This window comes from Octodon degus, unplaced genomic scaffold (assembly GCF_000260255.1).
Source record: "Octodon degus isolate 3935 unplaced genomic scaffold, OctDeg1.0 scaffold00042, whole genome shotgun sequence".
Lineage (NCBI taxonomy): Eukaryota > Metazoa > Chordata > Mammalia > Rodentia > Octodontidae > Octodon > Octodon degus.
In genome coordinates, this window is record NW_004524618.1 from 14245187 (window position 1) to 14257262 (window position 12076).

Here is a 12076-nt window from a genome sequence, read left to right on the forward strand (position 1 = left end):
TTTTTTTTTTTTTTTTGAGACAAAGGTTTTACTATGTACTTCAGATTAGCCTTGAACTCACTATGTAGCCGACTATGCCTGACATATTTTTTTGTGGAACCAGGGATTGAACTCAGGCCCTTGTGCTTGCCAGGGAAGCACTTATTCTACTGAGCCATCTCCCCGGCCCCAATGCTGGTTTCATTTTACATTCTCTTAAAGACTGTTATTCATTTTGATGGAAAACTGCATATTTAGAAGAGAATATCTTTTAATGTAAAATAAATGTTACACATTTGTTGTCTTCTAAATTCTAAGTGGGCAGGAATCATAACTTTTCATTTTTTTCCAAATTTTCCATAACCAAAGCTTCAACAAATACTTGATCAGATTATAGACTTCTGCATGACTAAGATTGCTCATTCATTCATTCATTCATTCATTCATGATGTAATTTTATGACTTTACTTCCAGTAAACATATGTTGCTCATCTTCTGCTTACTTGTGGTTTTAAAAATGTAAAAATAAAACAAACAGGGGACTGGGGAAATGGCTCAGTAGAATAAGCACTTCCCTGGCAAGTGCAAGGGTCTGAGTTCAATCCCTGGTTCTGCAAAAAAATGAATAAAACAAACAAAAAGGTGACACCATGCTTCCAGGCACACACAGGTGAAAAGATGGCCTCATAAATATGCAAATATAAAGTGCATTTTATTTTAAAATATGATAATTAAGTTACCTAGAAACAGACACACAGTTGAAGTCCACAGGCAGAAGAGAGTCATTCCAGCAAAGGAAGCGGACTGTAGGGTTTTGCAGGGAGTGGGGTTTTGGAGGAAAAGTTAGGTACTAACAGTAGTGACAGAAAATGTTACTCTGAATGGAAAGGAAAATAGAGTCTACTTTAGGTGGAATGCAATGCAGCTCCGAAGAGAGTCCCTGCAGGCCCCAGGCCTGTCCTCTCCTCCCTATGGATTCTCTCTCAGCCAGGCATTAAGTGTTGTGTCTCTTCCGCAGTGTGGCTCAGTGGGGAGGCCCCCCACAGCTGGGATGCTTATTTTCCCATGGAGATCATGTTTTGGCCGTGAATGGAATGAAGCCCCAGAGCCTGGAAGAGGTGTCCTTGTTTCTCACCAGGTCTATTCAGAAAGAGGTGAGTCCTACTGACCAGCCCTGGCCAAGATCAAAGTCTTGGAATGAGTCTTCTAAAAAGTGCTGAGAATACAAATGAAGTTCTTCCCTTTCATATAAAGCAGCATTTGACACAATCACTAGTCTGGTGACTCGGTACTGGGTTCAGGACCTCAAGAGCAGTTCACAATGGCAAAAGAACTTAGATGGAATCTGTTTGGCTCAAGAATTGAAAAAACAATGTTTGACCAATTTTTTTTCCATTTCCTCTAATTCTGTAAGATTAAGGTAATTACAGGGCCAGTTGTTGGAGAGTTCAAGAATATGTTCTAATGTGCTTAAAACAGTGACTGGCACATATAAGGAGTTCAATCTAGTTACAGTTATTTTTATCTCTACTTCATTGGCCATGGAGTGGTGGACAGATTCACCCTTTTAAGCCCTAAGCTTTATTCACCTCAGAAATCCACATCAAGGGGCCGGGGAGATGGCTTAGAAAAGCGCTTGCCTGGCAAGCATGAGGGCCTGAGTTCACCAGTTCGACCAAAGGAAAAAAAAAAGAAGAAGAAAGAAAAGAAAAGAAATCAACATCACTTTATTTTTCCATATGAGCTTATTATAAGAACTAAACATAACACATGCATATTTTCAAAAGATTGACCTAATTTTTTAATTTTAATTTTTATTTGTACACATTTGGAGGACATAATGAATATATTCATCCTAAGGAGTTCATACATGTTCACAACAACACATCTTAATCTTTTTACAACCTCTTTGCTGGGCTAGCTTATCTTTAAATGGTCTTATCTATTGCTACAGTTGTCATATAACTCATTCCTTCCTAGCTGACTTTTAGTTCTAAGTAGCCCTCCGACCTTGGTAAAGCCACGTTCTTCTCTGAGTCTAAGTTTCTTCTAAAGGAGAGGATTGGTTTTCAAACTGTACTTACTGGGCTTGTAGGATGAGTAGGAGGAGAGGAATGGGACAGCATGCTGGGGCTTCACTAAGAAAAGCTCCACATTTAAAGTTTCTTTTTTATAAACCAGGTAAGTCTGACATACTGTCCTATTGGCTTTCCTTAAAACCAGTTTCCTGATTTGAAATTTCTAGAAACAATACCAGATAATTTCTCTTCCGCCTCTGAGCATTCATGATTATGTAACACGTGTATATTAAATAATGTGTTATCTCTTCTACATCACACAAACCTGACTGGGTAGAGAAATTACACAATGCCACTATCCAAATTGAGAGACCCAGCAAGGCTGAGCAAGTTGCATGTCATATAAGCAGTTAATGGCAGAGCAAAGGCACAGTCATTCATCTACTCACTATTTATTCGACATCATTATATATGTGTTACTACGTTATGTTCTAAGGATACAAAAGTGACTCCAGTTAAAACCTAAAGAGCTCACAGATCAGTGGATTAAAGCAAGTGTGTTTTATGTTGATTACAATGCAGTGTGTCGGAGACATGAGAAGAAGGATGGAATGAATGTGCTTGAGGGACATCAGATAGTTGTCTCAGAGGACCTGGCACTTAGCTTGGGAGTCGCAAGGTAGACAGAAGATCGTGTCGGGGAAAAAAGATAGTTTTCAGGGAGCCCGTCCAATGTTTTGGTAACTGTAGTACATTGCCACTGCCAGAAATCCACAGTGGGGCCCTCACATTCTCCTTCCTTGGGGTCCTCACATTCTCCTTCCTTGTCTCTGGAACACAATACTCAACACCCACAACTTAAAAGAAGAGAGGTTTATTTGGGCTCCCATTTTTATTTTGTAGTTGGCTGGTTCCAAAGCAGAAATGGCACGTCAGAGGGGGCACAGGGAAGAAAAGCCTTATGGCAACCAGGAGTCAGAGAAAGAAGGGAACAGCCAGGGAGGGAGCTCAGCCCTGCCAGTCATGTACCCACTTACCCACCTCTTCTAGCTGATCCTTCCCCATAACAGTGCATCCAACTCCTGAACTCAGTAGTCAATGATTCTGCCAAGATTCTCCCAGAATCCAACCATCCTTCCAAAAGCCCTGCCTCTGAGAACATGAGATTTCTGGGGAACATTCCAGAACCCAACCCTGGCTCCCAAAATACTCACATGCAGCTCATTCTGCAAAACACATTTAGTCCATCTATGAGTCACCAAAATGTTAACAGCTCTAGTATTACCGAAAGTACAAGTCTGAAGTCTCTTCTGAGGCTCAAGGCAAACTCTTAGCTGCAAGCCTCTGTAATTTTTTTTTATTTTTTTATTTTTTATTTATTTATTTTTTTTTTTCAGTCTTTGTGCAAAATTTATTAAATGTCTCCACACAGCAGTATTTTCAGATACTGCTGCCAGGAACAACCTGTTAGGCAGTAGGGACCGGCTGGGGCATGGCAGGCGGCTCTGGTTTCCCACCCTTCTGCTCCGAGATGGGAGTGGTGGGCAGGATCTCATCTTTGGGTTCCACAATGCTCACATGGTCAGGAAGCGGCTTCTTGGGGCCAATCTTACCACTTGGATCCCAGGGCAGCATGATCTTTACTTTGATACCCAGCACACCCTGTCTGAGTAGCACGTGCCGCACAGCAGTGTCAACATAGTAATTGACAGGGTCCCCACTGTGGATCATCAGGCCATCCACAAACTTCATGGACTTAGCCCGCTGTCCGCGGAGTTTCCCAGACACCATGACCTCAGCCCTTGGCTCCGCTCTCCATGATGAACCGCAGCACACCATAGCAGGCCCTCCGCACAGCAAGCCCTCCTAGGAGTTTGTAACGCAGAGATTCCGCCTGGGCAATGGCACAGAGACCTCTCGTTGCCACCTTTTCAGCATAAAGCTCTACACTGCCCTCAGGGAAGCCAAACCTCTTCTGCACGACAGCAGTCAACTCGCGGATCCTCCGGCCCTTCTCACCAAGAACATTCTGTGTCCTGGTGGCCAAAATGATGATTTCTGTCCTGGTGGGTGTAACTCTGACTTCAACGCCAGAGTAGCCATCTTCAGCCAGCTCCCTAGTGAGGAACTCATTCAGTTCAGCTTTGAAGATGCCGTCAGCGACAAACTTCCTCTTCTTAGAGATCTGTACCGCCATCTTTCCACTGCGCGCCTCCGAAGGGAAAGCTGTAATTTTTTTTTAATGAAGTGAAAAATTGCCAACATACCATGACTCCAAGTGAACATTCCTGTTCCAAAAGGGAAAAATAAAAAAGAATGGTACAAAAGAAGGTCAAAACCAAGCAGGGCAAACAAATCCAGTAATGCTGTGTCCAGTAGCTAAGGAAGGTTTTGGCAGGTTGTAATCCCTAGAGGGCTTGGATGGCTCTACCTTTATGGCTTTAATGGTTGTGGTCCTCGTGGCTTATACCTCAGGATAGTTTTGTTCACTGCCTGTGGCTTTCCTTAGGAGGTGTTCTATGTTCCTTGTTTTTCCTCTTCCTGGACGCTCTTCTGCTTCACTTTCACAGCTTCATCTACTTCAGAGTCACAGTACCCTTCATTCTCTGACTCCTGGCTGCCATAAGGCTTTTCTCCCCTGTGCCCCCTCTGATGTGCCATTTCTGCCTTGGAGTTCTCCTAGGCTTCCCCTAAAATCTAGGTGGAAGCCTTTCTGACCCCACAACGCTTGCATTCTGCATATCCACAAAACTAGCACCAGTCAGATGACACCAAACATTTGTTGCCAACTCAAGCCGTAGCCAGACCCTCCTGGATCATGGCCTATACAGGCCTCCATGTGCCTGGACTGCTGAGTACTGGGAACTGAGTTCTGGGAACCAATTCCATAGGTATCGCTTCTGGAGCACAGTGCCCTGAGGGTCTCTTCTCAAAGCAAAGTGTTTCACTTTTGCACTCTTGGCAAAGGGCTTGGTCATGTTGATTCTTGAGCTACCCTTAAGACATGCTTCTTATCTTCTTGCCTCAAAACACTTGGCTTCTATCAAATACTAATCATTTTAGCTACCAAGTTCTCATCTGCTCCAACATAGCAGGCTTCCATTCTGGAAAATTAGAGAAAAAGAAGGGCTGCAAGGTCAGCCAGCATTTTGGCCCTAGCCTTTCAAGGTCAGTGAAGACTCAGGACACAGGAGAATCAGTACTGTAACGTCATGTAACTCAGTTGTGTCCCAAATTTTCTGATCAAGGAGATTATGGGGCCATAGAGGAAAGTGATCAATGATGTAGAGTGTGCCTAAGGAGAGTCACATGAAAATAAAACATTTCCTCAGGCTTTCACAGTAAGCAAATTGGTCAAGCAGTGGTCATGACTCATCCACATGGCTGACACTGACAAAGTTCTACAAACTGCGGTACAGGGTTTCAGGGTAAATCCTGAGGGGATTTGACTGACCTTGTCAGATAAAAAGTTACATTTCTTGTTATATAGGTCTTGCTTTATCCTGTTCTTAAACATCCAGCAGAAAAGTATAAAGCAAGGTATATAAAGTAACACCATATTAATATAATGAGCTGTAAAAGGCTCAAGTCAATAACTTCTGAGGATAACCCATTACTATTATAGACTTCTAGACAGTGTTGGATTGTTTTACTGAATTCAAGTACCTGTATTATTTAGATGCCAATAGGATACCCACCCCTGACAGGACTAAACAAAAAAAGGGGATACAAAGGAAGAACATTTTGTATTTGTATATACAAAATAGTTAGGCCAGATATACAGCTACTTTCACTTAATTCAATGAGAAGAAAGAAGTGTACTAACAGTGTTTGGACAGAATATCCTGTCTGCTTCTTGTACTATGGATAACCACTAAGACAATAACAATGTACAATATATTAATTATTGAAACTATCCTATTTATCAACTTTGAAACTGTCTCATTCATATTTATTTCTCAATAAAATAAAATTAAAATTAAATTAAATAAGGAAAAAAATTTAAAAATAAAATTTCTCCCACTGTATTAATTAGTCTGCTTCCCTTAGTCTCAGTCCACAAAGTCTCAGGACATGAACAGAACATGGACAAATTTTCTGCTACAGCATAACATACATGGCCTGAGGCTTTGTTCCCAACTGAAACCCCCTGAGCCTAGTGTTTGCCATCTGAATTTCTATTAGCATTCTGAAACATCTGTAGTCTATTTTTCCAAACTTTGCCAAACTTCTCCCATGAACCAGTCCAAATGTTTCTAAGCCACACAATTGAGTAGTCACAGCCATGACCCCACTTCTGGTACCAGAACCTGTCTTAATCACTTTCCTCATCACTGAGACATGATATCTAACATCCACAACTTAAAGGAGAAGAAGTTTATTTTGACTTATGTTTTAAATCTCTGGTTGGCTAACACCAGCAGAAACAGCATGGCAGATGAGCATACCAGAAATAACTACTCATGTCAAGGCAAATAAGAGGCAAATAATAAAGGAAAGCGCTCACAAGGTCATGCCCTCCAGTGACCCACCTCTTTTAACTGATCTCTCCTAACAGCACACTCAGTCATTGAACCCACCAGTGGATTGAATCTACTGTTGAATACAGTGCTCTATGATCCAACCACTCTCTGCCTCTAAGTGCAAGAGAGTCTTGAGGGACATTCCAGATCTAAACCACAATAGGGGCCAGGTGGGCAAGAGAACCTTGTACCCTTTGGAAAGTAACCAAACAATATTCAGACACAAAGTGCCAGGCACTGGTTAAAAGACCAAGAAAAGAGTTTTGGGCTGAGAGCAGATCCCACAATCCTGCCAGCCATCACTGCGTCCCCTTGGTCATGCTCTCCTTTCTATACCAGAAGTGACAGGTGGAAGACACCAGAATTTCTCTTGTACTCATTCTGTCTTCCTCCTTCTGTTTGTTAATGGCTCCTAGATGCTATTGAGGACTGCGAAGTGTCCACTAACATGACTACCTAGAAGATCCAAAGATTCTCCCTCATTCCCTCCATTCCTGATCTTTTTCTTTTATATAAGAGTGGATATCTCCTCTTTAAATCCAAATACCTGGTCCCCTGAAGGAAAAAGATTGTTGAAAAAGGGAGAGGTGGCCCCAAAGGAGGAAGAACAGTGGCCCTTAATGTTTTAAAGCACATGAGCCAATCAGGTCTACTTTTCCTCCAGTCAGGATATAGTTCAGAGAGATGGGAAGTTGGGGTAGCAATTGGATAGGACAGCAAGGGAAAGAGTATAAGATTTTTTTAAGGCAGGTTAGGCAGTGGGTTTGGAGAGTGGGAGGATATACTGGATTGTGAGAGAAAAATCACTGACCTTTGATTTCTTTCCAGTTTTGTCTGGGTCTGAGTCCTTTCTAATGGTCTTATTTTGATTCACTGGTCTCAGAAGACTTTTTACATTCTTGGTGCTGCTGGGCCCCTCTGGATACTATTGGTGCTCTGTGCAGTCTACCCTAGAGGCTCAGGCCATTAACCAGGTGCCAGAGAGTAAAAATCCATCTTCTACCAGAATATCTAAGTCATTAAGGCATGTTCAGTCTCCTCTGGCCCATTGCAGTTCATCTCAGGATTTTCTTCAGAATCAACTTCAGTGGTGTGAAGGAGGACAGATTGAGAACCTGGAATCCTAAAAATAATCTTCACTCATTTTAGGTTTTTTTTCTTTCTTTCTTGCATTTTAGAAAGTAAAACTCACCATAGGCCGGATCCAAAATTCAGAGAAATTCCACGCTATGTCCTGTACATGTTCCTTAAAAAATCAAGGAGATGTACCTGTTCCGAGGGATGAGTCTGAGCTGGAGAAGACACTGCCAAAGAGGAGCCCAGCATTTAAGAAGGTCCAGAGGAAGGGAGCTGGAGAGTAGCCAGCCTGCTGCGGGTCCCTGGCAGCAGGAGGAGAATGGAGCCCTGGTGCGACCTGGGCTCTGCTATTCACAGACTTGCGACGTAAAACAAGCTCACACACCTCTCTAAGTCACTGTATCTGCATCTTAACAACGGGGCTGACTATCCCCTCTCTGGCCACTGCATCAGGGATGCTGAAAAGGTCCAGTGGGACAGTGAGTAGGGGTCACAGTGAAGACGGAAGGCCTTATTATCTGAGACTGTCCCACACAGCACAGGCATGGGTTGGGTAAGTCCTTCATCGAAGTAAGACACAGTGTACTCTGTGAGGTCATGGTCTATATAATCATTTTTTTGTTAAGAAACAAACACTTGAAACCCGTCACTCCAGGAAGGCAAGATTCCCAGAAAGATGTGAGACCACTAGGCCTGCCCAAACATGTCCTGTGACCATTCAACCCCCAGAATCTAGAACACAAGGGCAGGATTGGCCTCTTGGATTTAAAGCATCTCTTTTCTTAAAGACCTAGTAACTATTTTAGAAGTTGAAGCAGTTGTAGGATTTAAATCCATGGTTGATTTTCTTATTTCACAAATTAAAAGAGAACTACTTAGTACTTCTAAGTTGGAATATTCTTAGTTTATTGATGCCTGAATAAATTGACCCTGGAAGGTCAAATGAATCGAATGGTTTTTCATAAATAGGAAGCCAAAGGCACTAAAACACTAATCAAATTGAGGAAGGTTAAAGAAAAGGAGATCTTGGAAAGTCTGTCTTACTTGGTTTGTTATTTCACATGGAAGAAACCAAGGCCTAGAATGGTGGCTGATGTGCCCTCTGCGTGGTTACGGCTTTCACAGGTGTTCAGTAGCAAAGCCAAGAGCCTAAATCAGCTCTGGAAAGCAGCTGACCTTCAATTTCAATTAGAAAGGAGCTTCAGGGCCAGCCAAATAGCTCAGCGGATTAAAGTGCCTGCAAGCAGGCGCAGGGGCCGGGGTTTCGATCCCTGGGCCTGCTGTGCTGCCCCCGCCCCTGGGGTGCGCTGACATGATGACTGAGACTGGGCGCGGTGGTGCACGCCTGCATCCCAGCTCTTGGGAGGCTGCAAACAAGCAGATCACTATGAGTCCGATCTAGTAGTGAGACCCTGAACACCCTGTAGACCCTTCCCTAAAATACAAAAAGAAAGAAAAGAAAGAAAGAAAGAAAGAAAGAAAGAAAGAAAGAAAGAAAGAAAGAAAGAAAGAAAGAAAGAGCTTCAGCACTTACAAGAGACATTCAAACATATCTCATTTTCTGTTTTCCAGGAAGCATAAAATGTTCTCATTTATATGGAGTGTTTTACCTACTGTTTCTATTTCTAGAGTTGTGCCCTAGAGTAATATACAAACACACAATGATGTCTCTAGAAACCAAAATGTCTAGTAGCACACCTTAGCACTGTTTGAAATAATGCAAAAGTCATTTGGGGGATTACGTAATTATTTCATCACATGGACCAGGGCAGACGTTAAAAAGTTTGGCCTATATAATTGTGGGTAATGCTCATAAAATATTAAGGATGAAAGGAGCAGACTGAAGTATAGTAGGTGTAATATTGATCCATGTTTGTAAAAATAAGCTTTGGAGCTCTGTGTAGATAATGCACATAAAATCTCCTCAGCCCTGGTCAGGGGTGAGTCGCCTACCCCCTGGGGAGGTTGCAAGACTGCACCTTGGTACATTTCCTCCCTCCTCAACACTCCATCAAGCACTATGCTGCTGCTGCTATCTCTGCCATGCCTTTTTGTCATTTTTGTTTAAGTTAAGAATAACCCACATTCACTTGTCAATAAGAATTATTCAGAGAAGTATGATCAGGATTGGTCCTGGGGCAGAAGATTTTCTGTAATGTTTGAATTTGTATTTCTCTTTATCATGAGCATATGTTGCTTTTGAAATGAAAAAAATATATGCAAGTGTGGAAAAGAAATAAATATACATATGTGTATTTATTAAACATTTGTCAGTCAGAAATCAAGCCACCTCAGTAAAGAAAATAAGAAAACCAGGAAGGGGAAAACACCTGGCAACCAGCAATGTTGGTAAACACAGGGATCTGAAGCCTGAAGACCTTGCATTTGGTTTACTCAAGAAAGCCTTCCTGAAATGCTAAAATGAAATAAAGGAACAAACTTTAGCTGCCAGGGGCCTTCGCTCCTGCTACAGCACAGAGAAGCCTGAGGACTAAAGACTTCATTGTCCCCCTGGCTCAGAGAAGCGGTGCGACAGACACACAGAATCCTGGCCCTTCCCAACACCATCTGGAGAGAGCAGCCAGCCTGTTCCTCTCCCTCTCTAATCCCAGCAAAACCAGACAGGTTTATGAGGACCTGCTCTGGGGCTTCTCTCACGTGAGAGGTTTGCTCTTGAAAGGGTATCTCAGGGAAGAGTCTAAGATCCTGATATGGATGGGCCCAGGGTCTGCACTCTGATGACATTCCCGGGGGATCTGAATGCTGGCTGACCAAGGAGCACTCATGTTGGTGAAGCATCTCGGTGGCCAGCTTGGAGGGTTAGTTCCCAGGGAGGATACCAAACATGAAGTGCACACATGGGCATGCCTGAGGGGAGAGGCCCATTCCTCATTGCTTCCCCTGCCCAGAGCTGGAGACAGCTCTGGGACTGAATCTAGGTTCTTTCTGCCTCTTAACAGTGGTAGTGCCTCAAAGAGTGTGCCTGGCCAAACTGGTCCAAAACTTTGGGAACCAAACTGTTGTCCCAGAGCCCAACTTTAAGGGTCCTGTTCAGCTGCACAGCTAAGAGTACTGAAAGATATCCTACTCAGAAACAAGAGAGTTCTCCAGCCCAGGGCAGAAAAAGGCCCTGTGGCATACAATGTCAACAGAGTGAAGAGAATGCCATAAACCCCTGTCCCACTCTGCTGCCCACCAGCACATGCGCAGCCAGCCTCAGGGCCTCTTCCCTTCCAGAGTGGCCCTGGACGCTCACCCCAGCTCCATTCCAAGTGGGTGAACATGGGCTGCACACTGCAGGAAGGTCAGCCCAAATGTCCTAGGAGGGGTGGCCCTCTTCTGGGCCTGTTACTGAAAGAAAGAAGGGAATGAGAATGGACTGTGTTCATTGGTCATTCTTGGCCAACACACTGCTGGCTTGGATACTATCAAAGTCCTCTTCGATCTTGCTGGAGGAGATGCTGGAGCTCAGGAACATGGAGAGAGGCCTGGGCTTCCCAGCTGCATGCCAGCCTGGGGCTCCCAGGCCAACAGTCTTCTTAGTACTTGCAAGAGTGTTCAGCAGGCTGTTTGGAGGTGCCACCGTCTGGGCTGCTCCTGCTTCCTAGCAGGTTCCTGTGTCTCCAGGCAGGCCTTGGAGGGAGTCTGTAGGTGTCTTCTGTGTTCGCTGCTCAGGATGTAGCCTATTCAGAGAGAGCTAAAAAGCTCAGACAGGGAATGAATGCACAGGGGGAGCCAAGCACGCCCATCCTTATTTACACTGTGAGCAAGCCACATGCTCTCCAGGGCGGCATTCTAGAGGTAGAGAATGCACCACCACATGTTTGCATGTATGTACGCAGGTGTATAAACATGTATGTCAGAGGTCAATTAAAAGACAATGGGGAGACAGCTATTCTCTAATAAAATGAGAAGCTGGAGAACCACAGTGACCTGCCCCACCTTTTTCTTTTTAGGCCATGCGCCAAATGACTTGCCCTTGGGATGATAAGAATTTAAAGTATCATAAACAGACATGGAGAAGGGCTTCAGATTGAGCCGTAGTAGATCAGGGTTCTTTGTCACATTGGACTTGAGGATACGCAAGAAATGTGTTTTATTGAGCAAGCTCTTTAAAATGTCTGCATTAGTAATCACATCTGGTAGGATCTTAGGGCCTTTCTCCAAAGCAGCCCTGGCCAGTTGGTTTGGGGAGCCAGGTTTTTAAGCAGACCAGAATACAGCACAGATCTCACACTGAGCTGCCTGATGCAGTGGCTTTCTTTATCATGACTGCCTTCAAGTCTTGAACTGGTTCAAAATGTTTATCTTTGAGTGTCATTTAGACTTTAGGGGAAGAGCCAGCATCAAACAGTGCCAGGCCTGGTTAACAAGATAGATGAAGACATACTGGAATGTTTTTATGAGTCTGTCTTTCTATTGGATACCATTTGACAGTAACATTCACTATGTTTTTGGTCATACCTCATAAAGACTCTC

At 43.6% G+C, this 12076-nt stretch overlaps 2 protein-coding genes across 8 annotated transcripts in view; one reads left to right on the forward strand and one right to left on the reverse strand.

Moving 5' to 3' along the window:
* The window catches only part of Plekhs1 (pleckstrin homology domain containing S1), a 32134-nt gene extending 23278 nt beyond the window's left edge, over positions 1-8856 (forward strand). For all 7 annotated transcript variants that reach the window (XM_023715586.1, XM_023715583.1, XM_023715584.1 and 4 more), the window contains 2 exons: positions 998-1133; positions 7699-8856. In XM_023715586.1, coding sequence (XP_023571354.1) covers positions 998-1133; positions 7699-7881 — 319 coding nt within the window. In that variant the 3' untranslated portion in view covers positions 7882-8856. The remainder of the gene's footprint in view (positions 1-997; positions 1134-7698) is intronic.
* LOC101560988 (40S ribosomal protein S3-like) lies at positions 3400-4217 on the reverse strand. Its single transcript, XM_023715590.1, is given in 2 exon segments — positions 3400-3795; positions 3797-4217. Coding segments are annotated over 2 exon segments (729 nt in total). The 5' UTR covers positions 4195-4217; the 3' UTR covers positions 3400-3464.
* Positions 8857-12076: the final 3220 nt, after the last annotated feature.